The sequence below is a fragment of the Neopsephotus bourkii genome, unplaced genomic scaffold, assembly GCF_033783945.1.
Source record: "Neopsephotus bourkii isolate Nb327-2 ecotype Australia unplaced genomic scaffold, CSIRO-AGI_Nbou_v1 NB_1820, whole genome shotgun sequence".
Classification (NCBI taxonomy): domain Eukaryota; kingdom Metazoa; phylum Chordata; class Aves; order Psittaciformes; family Psittacidae; genus Neopsephotus; species Neopsephotus bourkii.
In genome coordinates this window covers 9,843,279-9,864,754 of record NW_026902293.1, presented here as the reverse complement: position 1 = coordinate 9,864,754, position 21,476 = coordinate 9,843,279, and the positions used below count along the sequence as shown (strand labels likewise).

The 21,476-nt window shown below is 37.1% G+C and overlaps 1 protein-coding gene across 5 annotated transcripts in view; it reads right to left on the bottom strand.

The window, feature by feature from the left end:
- Positions 1-12,571: 12,571 nt before the first annotated feature.
- HNF4G (hepatocyte nuclear factor 4 gamma) overlaps positions 12,572-21,476 on the bottom strand; it is a 59,983-nt gene continuing 51,078 nt past the window's right edge. For all 5 annotated transcript variants that reach the window (XM_061343060.1, XM_061343062.1, XM_061343061.1 and 2 more), the window contains 6 exons: positions 18,817-18,972; positions 16,407-16,494; positions 14,170-14,322; positions 13,754-13,990; positions 13,137-13,259; positions 12,572-12,760 (listed from right to left, as the gene is read on the bottom strand). In XM_061343060.1, the coding sequence (XP_061199044.1) occupies positions 12,642-12,760; positions 13,137-13,259; positions 13,754-13,990; positions 14,170-14,322; positions 16,407-16,494; positions 18,817-18,972 (876 nt within the window). In that variant the 3' untranslated portion in view covers positions 12,572-12,641. The remainder of the gene's footprint in view (positions 12,761-13,136; positions 13,260-13,753; positions 13,991-14,169; positions 14,323-16,406; positions 16,495-18,816; positions 18,973-21,476) is intronic.

Here is a 21,476-nt window from a genome sequence, read left to right as displayed (position 1 = left end):
AATCAGTAGAATTCATTCTGCAGCTATTTGCTTATATTTTGGCTGTGGCAGTCAATTACACAGTGACAATTGCCAGGACACGGGAACAAAGCTACATTCCCTAACAGGGAGGTCAAATGATATTTCAGCTGATAAGTAGTAGAAGCTCAATTAGTACATGAATCATTTAAAACCAAATTGAACACCAAGTCGATAACATTCTTTTGGGAGTTACCTTGTGCCTGCTGAGGGATCTGTCTACTTAGCAAGGTAACCTCAGGGCTGGTCTAACCTGTGCCTTAGGGCTGGCCCTGCGCAAAGCAGCCCCAGGATGAGGAGAGGGCTTAGGTTAGAGTTCTCCCTCCCCAAATTGGACTGTGCAGTTAGCCATCATACCTAGAGATTTGGACCACGCACCAATAATTTATTCCTTAGCCTCTTCTTCACTATCCAGCAGCTTAAATCAAATGCCATGAGAACATGAAACTGTTTATTTTAATATATTTGCAATGGCTTTCTTTTTATTTTTTTCTCTTTTATTCCCCCATAACTTTTGAACTGGCAGAACAAGTGCAACTGGGGTGTTAACACCAAGCAGGGACCAATTGCAGCCACCACTGCTCCAGCATGGATCCTTTCTACTTGTTCAGTCCTTCTGGAGCAGACTGCTCCAGTGTGGGTCCCCTGTGGGGTCACAAGTCCTGCAGAAAACCTGCTCCAGTGTGGGCTCCTCTCTCCACAGGGTGACAGGTCCTGCCAGGAGCCTGCTCCAGTGCAGGTTTCCCACAGGGTCACAACCTCCTTCAGGCATCCCTCTGCTCCAGGGTGGGATCCTCCATGGGCTGCAGGTGGAATCTGCTCTACCATGGACCTCAATGGGCTGCAGGGGCACAGCCAGCTTCAGCACAGGCTGCACCACAGGCTGCAGGGGAACCCCTGCTCCAATGCCTGGAGCACCTCCTCCCCTGCTGCACTGACCTTGGTGTCTGCAGAGCTGTTCCTCACATATTCTCACTCCTGTTTCCAGCTGCAACTTCTCCAGCACAGTCTTTTTCCCTCTTTTTAAATATGTTATCTGAGTGGCACTACCGCTGTCACCAATTGGCTCAGCCTTGGCCAGTGGTGGGCCATGTTGTAGCTGGATGGCACTGGCTCTATCAGGCATGAAGGAAGCTTCTCGCAGCTTCTCACAGAAGGTGTAGATCCCCCACTCTCCAAATTTTGCCATGCAGACCCAATATATGCCTGTCCTGCAGCACAGGTGAATACCTAGTTAGCACAAACATACATGGAAATGCTAGTTTGGATCCGAAGGCAGTTTGGCCATATCAGTGCATTATACCTTCAAGCTTAATGTTGTGCTTGTAGTAAAATAGTTGGCATGCCAGTGAGAGTTCAGGGGTGGCTCAGAGGCTACAATAACATCCTGAATCATTGAATACAGAGAGAAACAAAGAGGAGCTGAGGTCTAGGCTGCCATCTTAAAAATTCTTCTCTGCCTAACACCAAGGTACCATAAAAAAGCTCTTACATTTTTACTTACATACACAGCCAGAATCATATTAACCTCCATAGCTCTGAACTGGATCAAGTGTCCTCATGGAGTCAAGAAAAGGGGTGAAGGAGGAGGCAATGTCCTATTCTGCCATTTACTTGCTAGCTCACTGGTTAGCACACTTGTGAATTGTCACATTGTGGATATCTGGACTAGGAATGCTTAACTTTCTGGCTCACTGCCCACTGCTCAAATTCTCAGTCTTGATTTAGGGACTCTGTCCTTACCCTGCTTGGGGACGTACTTTAAATGATAACCATGGCAGTTAGTAAGCTAAACGATGAGTTCCCTGTGTTATCCAGTAGGAAATGAAGACAAGAGGTTTCATGCTTGTTCCTAAGTGGGTGTTTGCTTAGAGAGAATGGGTATCTCCAGTCAGGATGGATCCATTCCCAGGGCTGGGTGTTTGAGATAAGTCAGTCCCTTGAGCCAGGAGAGATTCTGTACATGCAAAATTGGGCTGAGGCTTCCCCAAGGGAAAATATATCACTGCTACTATAAAGATCTCAGCTTACTCTTTTCAGTGATTTATATACTGCTAGTGTATAAACCTTTTTGTCCCTCTATGAACTGTAAATGGTAGCTACATTTTTTTCAGATATGACAGTCTTATGCAGTAGGCTATTTTTTTCCATTAGAACACATGCCATTAAATCCATTATCCTTTCTAGTTTCTCTGTCAGTGCAATCTGTCTCTTTGCTTTGCTACAGTTAATGCCACTATTAATTAATTTTACCCTTAATTCATACCTCATATATTTTTTAAAGTAAATGTAGAGCTTGTAATGAGCTGGACTGACAGATTTTTAGATCAAAAGCACAGATCCTCAAAGATACATGGGTACTTAATTACTATTTAGGTACCCAATTTCCATTGCTTTGAGTAGTAGTTAGGTGCAAAAATACCTTGGAAAATTGGTGTTGAAGTTTAGATTCATGTATTAGCTACAGCGTAAAGTTCTCATTGCTAGAACCATTTTGAGGGGTACTGCATCTAAAGGTGTTAGAATGTATCGCAGGCTCTCATAGTCCATCCAGTCACCAATAGTACTTCAAGTATGTGAGTATAACTCTACTTGTGAGCATAGCTTTGCAATAGGACGAAAGTTTCTACACAGCTGGTGGCTGAGCAGCCAGTTCCACCAACACTTCATATGGAGGTGGACAGAGTTACTTCCTTCCTTCAAAACCAATGTCCAGGTATACAAATCAGATTTTTCCATCTGTGATTAATTTGTATTCAAAATTATGAGGAGGACATAGAGGATATTTAGCTTGATCTGCATTTTGTCTTCTTACATTGTTTCCTGTGTTTCCTTACATTGTTTCCAGGAGAGAGTGCATTCGTTCTGCTGATAGTGGTTGTGTCTTTTACAGTACTGCTGTTGAAGAAACAACAATTTTTGCGATGGGCTGCAGCACTGCAGTATTTGCCATTCTGCAGGATGGCATGCAGTGGCATGCTGCCTTATCCCTGAACAGTATAGCATGCCAGAGTGCACTCACATTTAAGCGTAAGCTCCAATGAAGTCAGCCATGACTCTGAAGTTAAGCACTGCTTAAGTGCTCTGTTGGATTGGGTCAGAGTGCTAAGCATTTCTTCAGATTATATCTCAAATGTCTTAGCAGCCTGAGGACATCTACCTCATGCTCTGAAGCTGCTTACTCTTACACACTAGGTTACACTAGCAAGTGATACTCAGATACTTCTACTTTATATATGAATAGAGATAATATAACCCCTTATTTATGCATCAGAGTTTGAAAAACCAAGCTATTCTTTCACAAATTTTTTCTTCCCTCATAATTTAAACTATGACATACTGCAATGTTTTGTTTTGTGTCATAATATTGCACGGTAATATTTGTAATATAAAAAAAGCAAAATGCCCAGTGCATGAATAAGAATCATTCCAATGGAGCAACAGCTTTAGTGGAGTCTGAGTTGTCTTTATTCCACAGAAAAAGAAGCTGAAGTTAACTCCCTTCAAGTAACAGGGTGATGTAGCCCTACAGACATGCTGGAGCAGGCACTCTGCTGCTCTCGCATTCGGGGTCATCTGAACCACTTAGCCTCATTACCATGGAGGACATGAGTCACGTGGGACTCAGCGAGCACTCTCAGTTGTATTCCTCATCACCTGAAATGAAAGAATATTAAAGGAGCTTGACACTCTACTACAAAGGTCAACAAATAACTCTCAGTGTCTCCATATATAAAGCAAATGGCAGTGGACAATGGGCACAGCTTTGTCTCCTCTGCTGGTTGTAGGTTAAAACAATGTGACAGGAAATAATGAGGTTTAAATTGGTGAATTGGCTTGTGTGTACTGGGGATTAACCTGTAATACACATTGCGCCCAAATTACAGAACTTCGGAGAAGAGCAACTTTAAAGCATTTTAGCAGACACTCTGACTTCAATGATAGCTCATTTACAGAAATACTGGTGTTCTACATGACTGTCCTTGATGACATGATGAACTTAGATTATGATCTTAAACTACCTTGTAGTAAAATAGAGTGGTAATAGAAGATGAACACTGCTTAAAGATGATTTTAGTAAGGTGAATGGTACAGAAAGCTAAGATCTGGTCCAAATGTTACATTTTTACTAATACTTCAGGATCAGTATGAATGAAACAAAGCACAAAGAGGCAAAGCACTTTGTGGACTCATGCACTTGTGGGGTTTTTTTAAAAGAAAAGAATGGGATGAAATAATTCTGGTGTTTGCATCCTTCCAAACACTGCCCATAACAATCCAGAAGTAGATTGCACAGAAAAAATGAGTGGAGTCATATGGACCTTTGTGTCACCATATATCTCCCTGTGATGTGATGAAGTACCATGCAGTCGCTAACATGTTCATAGGTTATAAATGGCCAGTAGTGAGTACAGCAGCAGCAAGTAACAGAAATGACAGGACGTTCTGCATCCTCCTAATTCTGCTGCTATTTCCTCTCACTCTTTCTAGTTATTCTAGTATGTACCTTTTTTAGCCTCAGGAAACTCAGCCTGAGCTCACATGAAATGGGGCTAGCAGTGTGACAGAACAAGTGCTGTACGCTTGATGAGTTCAAGGATTCTTAGTCACAGGATTCAATATAAATTAAGCTGTAAATAAATAAGCACTCTTACTCAGGGAGAGATAAGATTGAGGTGAGAGAGGGGACAGAACAATACAATTAATAGTTATTACACTAAACAACCTTTATCACCAGCAAATTATATTATTAGGATTGAAGACAGTAATTTGAGCAAATAGTTCAATTCACATGCTTTAGTTAAAGCAGGTCCCATGAGTCTATTTAGTGTGCTGATAGAGGTGTATTCTTTGGGTCTGATAGTTCCTACTGTTTGGGTTTTTTTTTTTTGCCTTTTAACATCTTCATTCATCACCCTCACACCGTCCAACGAGAAAGAGCATGAAGATGACATCTGACATAGCATAGTCAATTCCAAGCATTTAAAATTTGAAAACAGCACTCAAAATACCAGCAAGATTGACTTGTATAAAAAAATCAATAAGCTGAATTATTCCCAAATCAAAAAATATGTCTTCTGATTTTTCTGCATGTAAGTTTCAGTGTTTGATGAGGTTGTCTGTTAACCACGATGCTTCGAAGCTTGCTCTAACCATGACAAAAGGAAGATTCCTATTCACATACTCATATACCTCCAGAAGCCGAGACACTGCAAAAGGCAATAGTGCTGTGCTAGTTCCTTGGCTGACTGCCCTTCTGTGCTCATCAAGCCTTCTTGAATCTATCCTCTCTAATAGGGTACACTCAAGTTTAAAAACACTTTAATTTTTTAGGATTTTTTTACCACTATTATCCCTACCTTCAAAGTGAAAATTTCTCTGTAAGCATGTTTGCTTAGCTGAAAGCTCCAGCAGTACTTTCCTCATGGTCAGGGAGATATGTATTCTTTTCCTGCCCTCTAGAAGGACTCCATCCCTATTTTCATTTTCAAATTATTTGCTGCTTAATGAACAGTACCTCAGGCTGTCAATCTCTGAAAAAGGCACAATGTCACAGGGACAGAATATCTGCCTCTATGTATTTAATCACACAATGCAATTTTAATCAACCTGCAAAAAAGCCTGCATTAAAATAGAGGACAGATCATGCTACAGTTAAATTGTGATTTTGCTATTGAGATAAAAATTGGATATTAATGTTCATGTTGCAAAAGAAAAGTGTACTTCACAGTACATAAATTAAATATATAAAGTTTGTTATTTTATAATACATCTGTCTGCATATTTTAGAGTATTGTTCTGTTTTATTACATTTCTGATCAAGTCTAATGCTCATTAAAAAATCTAATATGACAATGAAAAATTTTATATGGAAAATTCTTGTCCTCTATTACAATTGCTATCTGCTCCACTTTTTGGAAACCACAGCAAATTAGTCTTGGGCCATGGTAATCTTAATTATATCTTGGAATAGATGATGTTGGAAATATATTGAATAAACTCTTTTGGTGAGATTGCCTTTGCCTCTTAATTCAAAATCTCTATGTTCATATGCTTACATTATTTAAATTACAAAAGGCAGGCATCTGAAGAATGGGATGCTTTGTTGGGCAGTCATATTCATAAAAAATTATTCAATTGTGAGGGGGTCAAAAAACAGCAGGGAAAAAAACTGCTTGCTGATCAAAATGTAACATAAACTGCACCATTTCATTTAGGCAGCAAACTGTTAGACTAAACCTGAAAGTTTTATATGATCTCAAAACTGTGTTTCTATGAATTTGGCATACTTTCAGTGAGATAGCAGCTGTAACCCAGTTGCTTTATTTAAAAAAAGACATTTAATAGGGTCCATTCTAGAAAGTGACTCAAGCAATTGTGCAGATCGAGTGGTTGATGAGAAGGTGATAGACGAGAATACCCCAGCTCCAACATTTTTTTGTCCTCCAAAGTTGCATCAAACTGAAACATTGCCTCTGTACCCAATTATAAACTTGACCAAATTTTTATCTCTTCTCAGCCTGTAAGAAGTACAAAATCAAACACAAGTAAGCATAATGTATCAGATGGTACTACCACTTTGTAAGGTGACTGACTGCAGACACCATAGCATTCACTGGGTGCTTGTTGTCCTTCAGTATTCCCAGAATAAGGGAACTTCCAGAGCTGCTTAAGGAAAAGTGGTCAGGACATGTGCACATCTAGTGCAGGTGATACAACTGGCAGGTTCAGCTGTGCCACATATAACAAGACATGATGATAAAAATGGGGTTAGTGACAGTAAGCACTGCCATGGGCTACACGAAGGGTCCTATTTCATTCCATGGCACTATGTTTTGTGAGCTGCTCAAGAAAAAACAAAAATTAATCAACTGCTCCAACTTCATCTGCTGTTTACAGTGTACAGGGGATATATTGGACACAAACCAAACTATATTGAGCAAAGCTGTTTAATCTCCACTGCAGTGGTTTTTAGAATCTTTTCATGAAATTGACAGTGTTATCAGATTTTCGCAGGTCTTCTTTACTTCATTCTTTTGCTAAATCCCCTTCAAAGACTGTAGAACATATTTTATACTCTATTAAAATATTTTTATCTAACTAATTACTGTCTTCTTAACTTCTTAAGGTAATTTCACTCCCAGAGACACATCTCCCTGTGCAATCTTTCTCATTATGCTTCCTTGAAGACATTCAGGATTCTAAAACATCAACTGCTTTCTCTTTGGTCAACCTAATAACAAACTGGCAGAGGGGGTAATGTGGGAGTCGAAACCCCAAAGAACCACTGAGACTAATCAGACACCTGAGGTTCAAAACTGTTCAACTCTTGCTACAGTAAGACTCAAAACGACCAGACAATGCTATTCAGATCCAAGTCAAAGAAATTTTAAGTGTGGATTTCTATCCCTTCTCTAATCTTGGAGCAGTGTCTAAGCTTTAGAGGAAACTACACTTAAACAGACTGGATAAAGGAAAACCTTCAACATTTGCTGCTGTTTACCTAAGGGAGCACACCTCATCACATTAGGCATCACTACATTCACTCCTGCAAAAAAAAAAAAAAAAAAAAGTGGTGTCAGGCCCCAAATCATTGGGTAATTAAGAGTTCTGTGCTGGTGCAAGGCTGCACCACCACAATGTGGCCTGGCGCAGCTGTCACATCAGGCACTGTTACTGAGGAAGGAACAACCTGCTCAGCCCCACCAGTAAATCTAGTCTTGATGTGACATCTGCACTTGGTTCAGATGAACTACCAGATAATGTCAGTAGTAATCATATCTCCTCCACAAATTAAGGAACAGAGTTCATTGTCATAAGAACAAATTTTAGGCATAACATGCTTGCTCCCCCATACTGGCGAGATTTATGCCCATTCTGTTTAGAGGCAATTAAGGTATTCTGCTGTTCAAAGACAATGATTTGCCTCTTGCATTTTGTGAAAGAAAATTGAGGTTCTCTTTCACTGTGTAAGTCTTGATATTTTATTTCTCTCTTTAAGTTTCTTAGCCTTTAATAGCAATGTTTATAATTTTGATTAGAAATTAGGCATGCATTTTAATTTTTATGGAAGATATTTTTGAAAATATATTTCCTGCAATTCATCAGAAATTTACCTTTACTCTTTTCTGTAATAAAATTTAGATTTTTACTTCAGAGGGTGCTTCATTTACACATAGACTTTTCAAATATTGATAATATTTGGTTATGCCATAAGACAGTAAGGAAACAGAAGTAAGCAGAGACGACTGATTTCAGTCTTGATGACAGCTATGTTCTTTTTCTTTTTACATTACAAAAACAACAGAAGAGAGGGAAACACAATTGCATTGTTAATGCAATTACTTTAAATTTGAGGGTATACTTTTTCATTTCTTTTTGGGTTTTTTGCCTATGGAGAATAGCTCTATATCAGGGACAATATGAAATATTTAGACATCTGCAAATCAATACAGAAGATTTTTGAAAGCCTTACTGTAAAATCTGGAGCTAAATATTCTCTTACTATACACTTGAGCATAAGTAGCACAAATATCTGAGCTGACCCACTAGAAAGGGTCTGTTGTAATAACCTTAAAGATTTTAGTCAGTCACAGACTGACATACATCCTTGAGGTAAAAATAAAACTTCCAGGCATACAATTAACCAAGAGCTGTAACAGATTTTCTTATATCCTGAGAATGTTAATTTTTTTCTCACAGAAGGTTCCTGGAGCTCATTAAATACCTTCCCTCACATTCAAAATTCCTTACTTGGAAGGAATTTCATATGGTGATTAGAACTGAAAGTTAATACAACCATCTCGCTCTTTAAAATATACACGCATGGTTCACCTTCTGGAGCTGTTTGTAAAGAAGATTTATGGAAATCCTTTAAAACAGTCTGTCGGCACTTCATGCCATTGAAGATGCAGGCGGAATTCCATGTTTTCTTCATTGTAGGCTGAAAAAAAAAACCCCAAATCTCTTCTGTTCCTTAAAATCATAAATTTCCTTCACCCAAATCAGCATGTACAAGTAAAGGGCAAAGAAATCCTTTATCTGAAGTAATCAGCCACAGACACAAGTTCCTCAGAGGAACCTAAAGATCTTCAGCATTCAGAAGTGGAGCTTCTTCTTCCTCCTGTGGCAACTTTACCCTGCAGCTCTGCACTCCAGTGTATACACGAGCATGTGATCAAAAGCAAACAGCCCAAGTCACTGTAGCATTACCACCACCTGATCAAAAACCCCAACTCTCCCCTATTTGAAATCTACTCAAAGGAGGCATAAAACTGATCATAACCCTGAGGAGATACTGGTTATCTTCAAAAAATGTATCTGAAAAGCCTTTCTGAATTTTTCAAAGTCGTTATCTACAAAATAAATAACTGCGTAGATGCAACTAAATTAGCCTAAACAACAATTCACTAGAACAATGAAAGGGAGTGATTTGTTAAGGTATCCCTGTCTAGTAAAAAAAAAAAAAAAGAAAAAGGCTGTGAAACATATGCTTCGTTTTAAACACAGATGGAATTAAGCCTGTGCTTCAGTTCTTTTCTGAGTCAGAACTAAAAATTGAGAACTGTAGCTGTGTAATACTTTGCCATGTTACAGGAGAATCAACTAAAATGTTGCCATCATGTTTTTTCATATGAATTCAATATCCTTTTTGAGCAGGGGGCTTGGATACGACAACCCCCAGAGGTCCCTTCCAACCTCAGCCATTCTGTAATGATGTGAATACCGTAGAGATGAAAGCATGCTACAGTTTTGTATTTATTCATAGCATAAACAATACAAAGAATTGTCACTGTTTATGTAAATAGTTGAAAAAAATACCAAAAGAAAAATGTGTCATTTGGATCATTCATATTTCTTTATTCAGCTTTGATGGAAAACAGTCTATTTGAAATATTTCCAACAACCATTTAAATTCCAAATGTTCAACACAAAAACTTGGTATCGGAGCTCAAACAAATAAAGTTACATCTCATTATAATTTAATATTTAACAGAACTAATCACTTCTGATTTTTCATAATTAAGTTTACAAAAATAATGTTACATTTATAAAATAAATCAGCTTTTCCCAATAAATTACAGTGGTGTTCTTATTCAAAAATGTAATATATCATACAAAATAGATAACTTTTTGTCAGATGAAATACTAAAGTATATTTTCATCCAGTACATTTTGGCAGTGTGTGAAAACATTTCATTGGACACTTTATATCTAAAGTACAGCGTTAAAACGAAACCTATTGAGCTATTTATTCACAGTGCTTATATTAAGCAAGAATGGCCAACCTGGGGACTACTTTTTATTTCCAGTTAAATGTTTTTGGTCAAACTAATACTGCCATGTTTATGCAACTGACTTAATTAATCTGACCTGGTAAAGCCCTGCAGATCCATCTTGAGTCCAACACTCTTTCTATGACAAGTCAATTTTTGAGCTGTTTAGCATCTCTCATGCATGATTTACCTTTGTGTTTCCCCACAAAGCTTTGGTGGCCAACTTGTAAAAATAGCACAGTACAGATTCCCCTAAAGTTAATGGCAAAATTTTAGTACTCTATTCTGTCAGAAAAACTCATACTAAAAGGGACTTGTAAAAAGAGAAATGCATTGATAAAAAATAAACAGTAAACAACAAAAAGAAAAACACTCTAAAAAGCAAAAGGTGAACATTAAGAGCTACTATCTGCAGACTTTATAAAAACAACTATTTTAAAATAACAAAGAAACACAGCATCTGCCCGGTGGTAGGTATATTCTCACTGAAGCTTTTTGAATGTTAAGGTCAGATAAACATTTACTGCATTGCATTCCCTGTCTGAAAAAACGTATCTGAAGAATCGTATCAGTTTGAGCAACTTTTAAAAGCCAGAGATTGAACTACACCATCTTTGGATGCTTTGATTTATTCAGGTTTCTGGTTCAAGATGACCAACATCTCACCTTGCAGAATTTCTGACTCCACTATGTTTTCTCTTTGCAATAGTTAAGCAAACTGCAACATTTTACTCTTGTTTTTCTGTATTTCTCTTACATAACTTCTGGGAAGAAAGTCTACTTTAAATGTATTAAAGGAAAATCATTGCTGTCTGGAATAAATAAAATGTGTAAAGTGGTGATTTTCTTACGACATCACTATTGTATAAGCAACAGGTCACTTCATATATCATAATAGATTATTTTCACAAATTTTAAATAACTTGTTATACGCCCAAGTAAGCATGTGTCACAAAGCTCCCTTTGTGCAGATCCACAGAGGGTCCAAATCTAGGTGGGTTACTATAGACTCCAGACACAAAACTTAGTTAATGTTGGATTCCCCTAGACTGGAAAAAGAGGAAGAGGAGGAAAAGGGAGCTTGTCATAGTAAATCAATTCAAGAGCTTCTGAAAGCTCTTCAAAATCCAGAGAACACGTATTTGGTGCACTGGCTGTCTTCTATCTTGAAATACCATGGCTCAAGCCAGGAACATCTGGAGCTGAACTCAGGCACATTTGCCACTTGAGTTAGCAAACTCTCCAGACACAGAGCTACCACATAACTAAACTTTTCTGCAGTTGAAGTCTGGAGTGATTGCTGAAACATTCATTCACCAGCTAGTTAGGCTAATAAACACAATGACTACATTGACACTAGGTAAATTAAATAATACAAAGTCTATACTCCAGCCCTGAGCTCAATTGACATGGTCTGGCCATATTCCTAGTTATACACGTGAGAGGTGGCCATACTCAAAGCACATGGTGAAAAGTCCCTCAACTGGACCTGTTCCCAACATGTGCCCAGAAATTGCTATGGAGAATACTAGTTAGTCTTGACCAAAAAGCATACCAGCCCTTGTTCTCATCTGTATCTATCAATATATATGCTAGCACCCATGCCTTGGCACTGTCCAATTGACTGATACAGACATTACTGTGGATACAAATTTTAAGAAGTCCTCAAATATATTTGCCCATGGTATGCCCTCAGATTCATACAAACATGTAAGCAGGGAGGATTCAACTCTTCTTTTGAAAGCAAATCAAAACCTTTTTGTTAATGAGGTCGGTATTTCTGTCCATTAAGTATTTTCTCCATTTTACATGAGGCATGTCCTTTGGTTGGTAGCCTACTGTTTTACTGTTATTGGAATCTTGGATTTTTGCCTGATTAACCCACTTTTTAATATCTACAATTCACAACTAAACAAGCACTAACCAATTGTATCACAGTGAAAATATTATATACATATCTAAACCAATAATATTAAGACAACAACTAAAACAAGAAATAAAAAACTAATCTGTGCAATTACAAGTTCTAAAACTAATATCAACCTCTATACATATTTGTCAGACTGCAGTGTCCACAGTTACAGTTGTATGCAGCAGTTAGAACAGTGAGTATTACTTCCCAAATCATGAGGTGTTTTAAAAAACACCCACAGTAGTGGCTGCTGAGGAATCACTTCCTTTATAATCCTGAGTTTTTAAATGTGCAAGTGTCCTACCAATTTATCTAGTGCATAGGAAGGCAGGCAGGCAGGCAGGCAGGCAGGAAGAAGAAAGGAAGGAAAGAAGGAAGGGAGGGAGGGAGGGAGGGAGGGAGGAAAGACAAGGAAGGCAGAGACAGAAACATTATCACAATGGTTTTTGTTTCAAAATTGATTGCGGTGCAATGACTGAAGCCTGATTTGCAGACATTTTATATTCTTGCCCAGACCCTTGAGGAGGGGAAGGTAATGGAGTTTCTGGAGTTGCTGAAAAAGAATATAGAAAGAATTACGGTTTTATATTCTGGCCCACTCAGAATACACATATACATACTATTGCACTGAAATGAAGTTCTGTTACATTTGGCATGCTGTGGAAATAGGGTACTTCAATTATAGTAATCTTTTGTTTATTAAAAATTGTGCATGTGGAAACAATGATATATCAGGATGGTGCTGATTTTTTAAAAGTAGATTAGATTCAGGTCAAAGTGTCTTACTTAACACTGTTTATATATGAAATTATTTTAATTCAGGAATGCTGATGAAATAACTATGAGCACTGACAGGCCACCATTCTAATTAATATTTTTAAATATAGAAGTGAAATGTTATGGGAGAAGGTTAACTTGCAGTTACTTACAAATCTGTTCTGTATGTACAGGAGCAGACATGGAACTTATAAGGATAGTTTGGCCCGTTAATGGATCTTGGGCTAAGTGAGGATGTATTGGATGATGTAGATGACTAGCATCATTAGAAGTACCTACAAAAATAACACAAGCATATAACAATTCAAAAGAGCATGTCATTACAGGGACTTATACTTCAGTAACTACCATTTCTGCAGAGTAAATATTTTGATTGGCAATTTGAATAATTGCTTCTGGGTATTCATTAAACAATTTAACCAGACTTCAACCATATTTAGCACTGTTTATTTTCACTGTTTTGATGGCATTAACAGTGGATTTCCTGAAATATGTGAAAGGATTCTTCCTTCTACCTACAGAATTGAATGTCTAGATATCCATCAATGACTGAGAAGTGCACAGCCTAATCTGAGGCTGGAGGACTGAGTTAACAAGATGAGCAGCCAAGTCAAGAAGGCTTCAGCTAACAATCGTGACCCAAAGCTCAGCCAGCAAGGCAGTGGTCGAAGTGCTTGCTCACATCATGATTCCCTCAACATCCCAGTAGGCTAAATTCAATATAATATGACATGTACAGCATGGTAAATTTAACAAGTTGTTTGCTTACCTCCCAGTAACATTTCTTGAAGCAAACTGTCGATTTTAACAATTCCAAACAGTTTAACCAGCTGTATTTGCTCAATCATTTGCCAAGTGATGCTCTGAAGTGTAGGCAGTAGAAGCAGAAGTTCTCCAAATCTTCCTCGGGAGTCATACTGACGGTCATTAATATAATCCTCTAAACTGATTTGGACTTGGAACCTCATGTTCTTAATCTTCATTGGATTACTCAAGCCTTTTGCATCTTAAAAAAATGACAAAATCTTAAAGTCAAGGCAGATTATTATTTGGGATGAGCCGTCACTATTTCTTATTTTGTTCTTTTTCATCCATAGGTAACATGAGCAGATGCTACATCAACAAATATTATTTTCAATATAACCACATGCAAAATAATTCTGAAACATATTTTCAAAAAGGTACCTGGATCAAAAAACACGATCGCTTTCAAGCAAGCATACTCATTGTCATCTATTTGAATTTCCTGGAAGGGTCGGACTAATTCATCTAGAATCCGATTTGCCACTCGGCTGATCTCTACTTCGGTACTGTTGCGATGGATTATGTAATTGTTGCCTTAAAGAGAAAGAATACCAACACATGGATTGATATAAAGACTTTAATGTAATGTAGCAGATGAAGCCCATTTTCAAAATGCATTTCATTTTGCTTATTTTTTTCTTTTAGTATGTATCATACAAACCTGTTCTTTGTAAACAGAGCATGTGTGCAAAATATAGCTGTCACCTAGAAATATATTTGTAAATATACCAACTCATAAAGATTCTGATTAGTCCACAGCTCTGATGTCCATATTTGAATACACAAGTATGGAGCAAGTCAGCCTTTATCTTTTCATAATAGATAAATATAATGGTAAACTGATCTTAAAATTTCTCCTTTCCCCATTAAAATAATATCTTACAAGTTGGATGATCAGGATTTGTCAGTGGACAAAGAAGTCATCTTCCAGAGGAAGCATCAGAAATGCTTCTTTTCCCAACAGATGCTTCCGTAATTCCTAATCAAGTTTAAAAGCATCTTAAAATTTTCAGTAAAGAATGAATTTGCCCTGCTTTTTTAATTTTAAATTGCCATTTTGGAAAAGTCTCAATCATGGCATCTTAACTCACCTTCTGGCCAGAAAACATCTAACATAAGAGGGGAAAACACTGTGAAAGCCACAGAGCTTCCAAAAGCCATCAAGCAATTTTTGAAAGAAAAGCTGATGCTTGTATCAGAAGAGAACTATGCCAAAGTGACTCATCAACTTTATAGATATCTGCCTCTAAGTATTAGAACCTAGCCTTAGTGCCCCAAATTGTTTCTTCTTTTGGTATAAATGCTGATGCTGGTGACACTGACTATAATTTTCTAGCTATTATTTTATCAGTATTGTCCTTATTTCCTACTAATCCCAATAAAATTACAAACATTTACTTTTAATTCCTGTATTTATGGTCAGTAAAGGTGCATCTAGAGAAAGAACTAGGTCAAGAAAGTAATTTGTATAGTTTTTAACTTGAAAGGATTGCTGATAAAAGTAATATCTCCAGATATTGTCCTGCTTGTCCTTTTAATGTTATGATATGCATTAAAATAAAGCTGATTTAGAGCTATAAGAAGGCAGGCCCAAAGAGGAAGGAGAAAAAATAGTGGAAAACTTCCTTTTATCAATGAAGAAAGTAGTTTGAGTCTATATTACACATAGTCTTGCCTCACATAAAAAAACCTGTCCAAGAAGACTTACACATTTTCTCACAAAACAGCCCAGGTGCTGCACACGTTTCATGATGCCATTTTTGGGAAGGTGTACTTCATCATGGCAGAGTGCTGTGTCAAACAATGCTAACAAATGCCTCATCATGTCACCATGCACACAGACACACATCTTCCTATTACTGTAACTCTCTGTTGTGTGAACAGAGGGAAGACATGTTTCCACCATGTGATGATATGTGCTTTCCTAATAGCCATAGTCTCTTTAAATAATCAAGTGATCGAGCCATTTCAAGTGACCAAGAATATGCAGGCATGGCTCCTCACCATGTCATGGATGCACCCATCTCCCACATGGCAGGGAACAACAGGCATGCTGTTTGCATGATGGCCACGTGTCAATCATCAAGGAAGCAGTGAGAGGGCTCTTGGAAAAATGAGCTGCAGGGAACAGGCTATCCAATTTTTCTATCTTGTAGGGTTTCTCTGACTATGTCTGAAGGGCTCTTGAGAATGCTCTAGATAAATGGCTTTTATGAAGACTGAAATTAATACATCACCACAGGTTGGTTGCTCCTCTCTTACGCAGAAGTGGTTTATGTGTTTGGCAGGTTGGTTGGTTGGTTTGATTTGTTCTGTGGGGTGTTTTATAGGACAAAGATGCAGAAAAGATAATAATGTAAGGAGACAATTTGGCATGAACTCCCTTAAATTATGGTTTCTGGTATCCAATAAACCTTTAGCCATAGTAACTCACAGGAAACTATCCACCTGCTTTAGCTGGAATGAGGCATGTGACATTATGTCATTAATAGCTATTTAGCATTCACAGAATGCATTGCTTTGATTGTGCCAGAACAGCTGTTCTACTTAGGTGATTACATGGTTGCTAATGTACTATAACATAATCATTATTAATGAAAACAGAACCCAATATTTACCTAAAAGTAAAATGTCCTTATATGCCATGGACCGTTTTGCTGCCCCAAGCAACAGGTGTTCCCCAGCATGTGCTCTTAGCAAGGCAACCTCAAGGAAAGAACAGCAGACTCATTAGATGATAAGGCAGTAAATTCCAACAAGGGCAAAAAAAAATAAGGATGCCTATTATCGTAAGTGTATTCAACTGCAGGTATATGTTTAAGACTGTTAAGATTGTGATGTAAATTGTAAGTGAACATAAAAACCCTAACACTGAGCTTTAAGCAACCTGATCTAATGGAAGCGGTCCTTGACCATAGTAGAGGGGTTGGAACTAGATGATCTTTAAGGTCCCTTTTGACCCAAAATGTTCCGTGATTCTGTGTATTGTTGCACACCATAATTAAATTGTCAGCCTCTGTCACCTGTAGCATTTGGTCTAGATTTTAAACCTATAGCTCTGCAAAATACTTCTCGATAAACACAAAGCTTGTATTTATTTTCTAGTGAATTTCCTAATGACTATTTCCTGAACAAAATATTCTCTGGAATTTTAAGTTGACACTAAAGACTCTGGTGGGCTGGAATGAACTGTTACAGTAAATTTGGCAATATCTATATATGTATATATGTATAGATATATATCCATATATATATAGATTTATGTATCTATATCTAGATATATATATAGTAATGAAACTATATGTTTCATTTTTCTCACCTTGAATAAAAAAATTATGCAGTACTTAAAAGAGCTTTTTCTCCAGCAAAGACAGATATGCTAAAACATCCACTACTGTCAGCAAAAAAACTCAATTCATACAAGGCAGGCACTTAAAAATGTCATTAGTTTACTCTTCGTCACCTGCTTACTTTCCTCTGTTTTTAATGGCCCTGTGAAACTTCAGCACTGTCCTGTTTCCTCAAAGAACTCCTCTCTTGGCAAGTAATTTTTTTCTTATGAATCCAAGCCAATACTTTATGAGTGATGTAAAGGCACACAGCATCTAGGAATACTTAATGTGTTAAAGACTTTTCAGGCTCTAAGTAGAATTAATTTATCTGAGTTGGCCTGCTCTATGGTTTGTAACTCAGGCTGATTCCCAGATCAGGAATAATTTTTTCAAAACCAGAAGTTTAGTTATTTTATAACTAAATGCACAATGACCCTTAGAAAGAGGCTATCACAAATGCAGAAGTGTAATTTGTATTAACTCCCACTACCTTTGTGACTACACTTCCAAGGTACGTAAGGTTCTGCAGTATTTCTCAGTGTGCTCCAAGCACTGCACAGGTTTTTTCAGTCTCTCTTTCAAAGCTGTTGCTTATTTGTTTGCTTGTTTATTTGTTTTTAATTTAAATACAGACAGGAACTTTTTAATGCAGTCTGATCCCTTCTCTTTTCCTTCATGCCATCCTAACAATAACACCAGCAATAGTTTTGCTTGCCTTTGTTGCCCTTGAGAACACTAAGCTTATATTTTGGTGGGTCTCCTGTGGCCTGAAACACCTTCATATTCCTGAGGAAAAGTACATGAGGAATGACTCAGTTTGAGTCTCAAACCCAAGGATAACCTAAACCTCCTTTCAGGATTTTGTTCAAAAGACTAAAGGGGCAAAAGGAGAAATGAGACAATTTCACTTCAGAATTGTTTTCAAGCTGAATCAGATTTTAGTGAACTGGAATCAAGAGATCCTGAACCATGAATTAACATCCTGCCCAGGCAGCTGGTGAGAGAACCACAACATGAAAACACTGGTTCTGAGTGTGCCAGCACAACTTACTCTGAAGCCCTGTGTTGTATTAGGATATGTTACAGATGAGATGATAGATGAGACCTGTCATAAAAACTCTTAAAAATTTTCGAGGTTTGATGCTTTATTTCTTCTGTACTCATTATATACAATATATATGAAATATTATTTTCTATAGATTGATATCAGTATGATTGGCATGTGTTTGACATTCTAACGACTTTTATATTTTGCAAATAGAGAAGATCTACTTCAAATTAAATTACATGCTGTCTTAAACCATATTACAATGAAAGGTGGACATGAAATAAGCACCTTGCAAAGCATGCAAAGCATGTCTTCTTTTACAAGTTTGGGTTAGTTTTGTAGGTTTTTTTTGCATGCATGTTGCTAACTGTCCATCCAAAAGAATACAAAAAATGCAAAACACTGAAAAACATACTGGTTTTCTGCTTTTCCTAATGTGATGGACCCACATCAATTTCATCTGGTTTTTTTTTTTTATTTTATTTTTTTGTGGTGTTGCTATTTTAAAACTAAAAAAAAATTAAGATGGTGGGTTTACCATGCATCTCTATTTGGTCAGACAAAAAATGAGTGCGTAATCGTAACATTTAAATATCACAGAAATAACAGAACAATAATTAAAGTTCTCTCTTTGGTCTCTTCTTATACCTGGTCATCCAGTGGTAATTCACAGAAGCCTGGAATATATTTAGCCCATTCCACCAGGACCAAAAGTTGTTGCTTCATAGATTCACAGACATCACTAATACCAGCAATTTTCTTAACATTTATGTCAGTGCTAGCACCAGGACTGGAGATTGAGATCTAGCCATAATGAGAGGAAAAAAATTAACAATGTTAAATTTCATATAATTGCATTTTCACTGGTTAAGAGCATATTTAAGAAAAAATCACAGCAGTAATCATGTATACCCTTGAGATGTTCCTTGACCCTATAGACCATTAGTCTGCATGTAAATTATAGAATTTCATTTCTCACTATTACCAGTGTGTATTACAGTATATTAAAAATTACACTACTCATAATATCTTCTCATTCAAAAATACTATTTTAAATTATGCCAAAATCCTTACTATTTGTAGGGGGAAGGTAGGGTTTTTTTATTCCTTTGAAATGGCTGATATTTACTTAACTTCAGAAAAAAAAAAGAAAAAAAAAGAAAAAAAAAAGAAAGAGCTCATAGGTGCATGCAGCAACATTAAGGGCAAAGAAAGAGAGAGATAAAGGGGTATCATGTTCTTCTAGTGAAAAGGTAAGTATCATTAAGCTTCGAAGGTAAAACAGGGGGATTTTAGTGCCTGGAGGAGAATGGTTTGTCATGATAAAGCAGCAGTATAGGCAGAGGCCTGAGAACATTTCAGACAATGTAAAGGATATGAGTGTGCATTAGACCACCTGCAGTGAACAGTGTTTTGTGAAATAAGAAGAGAGCAGTATCTTTCTGGGCCTGAAGCTGAGGCACTTTCACATAATCACTGAGCCAAATCCTGAAATTCTTAATGTCTTTTCAAGGAAATGAACAAAACCGAGCTTGCTCTTCAGTCAGGCAGGAAAGACAACTAAAGATAAAACCGAGTTTGAGAATAAAGGTAAGTTTATAGCTGCTATCATACCAGGATAAAAAAGAAAACGAAACCAGAAGAAGAAGAAGAAAAAGATGAGGAAGAAAAAGAAAAAGATGAGGAAAAAAAAAAAGAAAAAGAAAAAGGAAGAGAAAAAGGAAAAGGAAAAGGAAAAGGAAAAAGGAAAAAGGAAAAAGGAGAAAGAAAAGGAAAAAGAAAAAAAGAAAAAAAAAGAAAAAAGAAAAAGGGAAAGAGAAAAAAAATAAAAAGAAAAAAGAAAAAGGAAAATAAAATGTAAAAGGAAAAAAGGAAAAAGAAAAAGATGAAAAAGGAAAAGAAAAAGAAAATTCCAGGATTGCAAATGCTATTTAGGTTGACTCCTACCAAATCCCCTTCATTCACAGATCCATGTTAAATCTCCCAGTGGGATTTGTGGTGAAACACCATTATCCTTGGGTGTTCAAAGGGAGTTGTACTTCTTGAGCTAAAGCTCAGTGCTTCCTACATAATTCAGTAGTCTAAAACACTGAAAACAGCTTAGATATCAATGGCAGCTAACCAGCTGAACACTAGTTCTCAAGGAAATACAGCAGCTAGGCCGGTGAAAAAATCCTCAGACACAAAATTCAAAGGCTGTCATGTAGGGAAAAGGCGAGAGGTATCATCTTTTTTTAGACAGCACATTTGTAAAATCCTTGATGTAATCATAAACCCATTTCTGGTTTGTTCCACAAATTGCCAGAAGCAGCAGTTGAAAATACTAAGTATCATTCAGGTGAGAGCTACCAGAATGATTCAGTCTAGAAAACCATCAGTACAGAAAGACAGTAAAGAAATTCAACATATTTCATTATTTTCCAGAAGAGTACAAGTACTTACACAAAGAAGAGAGTTCTGATAGCAAGAGGCATTCTGATCTACCAGAAAAAGATACCACCATGCACCAACTAGAAATTAATTCAAGAAGGAAAAGAACAGGCAGATCGCTTAACTGTTACACATAGTAAATCATGAGCTTAATATACATTGTCCTTTGTTTTAATATCTTTTAACCAAAGCTATGCATCTTTATAAATTACATGTTATAGAACAAACTATAGAATCTGCTGACATTACTTAGTGAGCTGCTAGGGATTCATGTGATGACTCCCACAGAGTTCATTATGAACTCCTAGGCTTTCATCCCCTTACAAGAAAGCTATAGATTTCTTTTTCTATTTCTCTACTGCTGTAACCTCCTTGTCATTTCAGGGGTGCAACACTGGAGTCTGATTTCATAGAATCATGGACTAGCCCAGGTTGGAAGGGACCTCAAAACATCAGCTCATTGCAGTTTTTGTTGTAAAAGAAGCCTATATGAGATTATCTAGCACCCTGTCCAATCACATTCTGAAAATCTCCAGTAATGGAGACTTCACCACGTCCCTAGGAAGGCTGTTCTAGTGTTTGATTGCTGTCATTGTAGAAAATTTCTTTTTTACATCAAGATGAAATGTCTCCTGGTGCAACTTGTACTGATTAATGACCTGATGAACATGATGATGTAACACTATATCCCTATTGTCCTGAGAACCATCAGACACACATGCTTTTACTCCTACAAGAATCCAGCGTGTCTCTCTCATATTCACATAATCCTAGAAACTCCTGGGTCTGAACAAGAAAATTTGTAGTTGGATATTTTCCCCCTAGAAGGGATCTTCAGAGATAAAATACTTCATTTTCATAATTTCAATATGATTTTT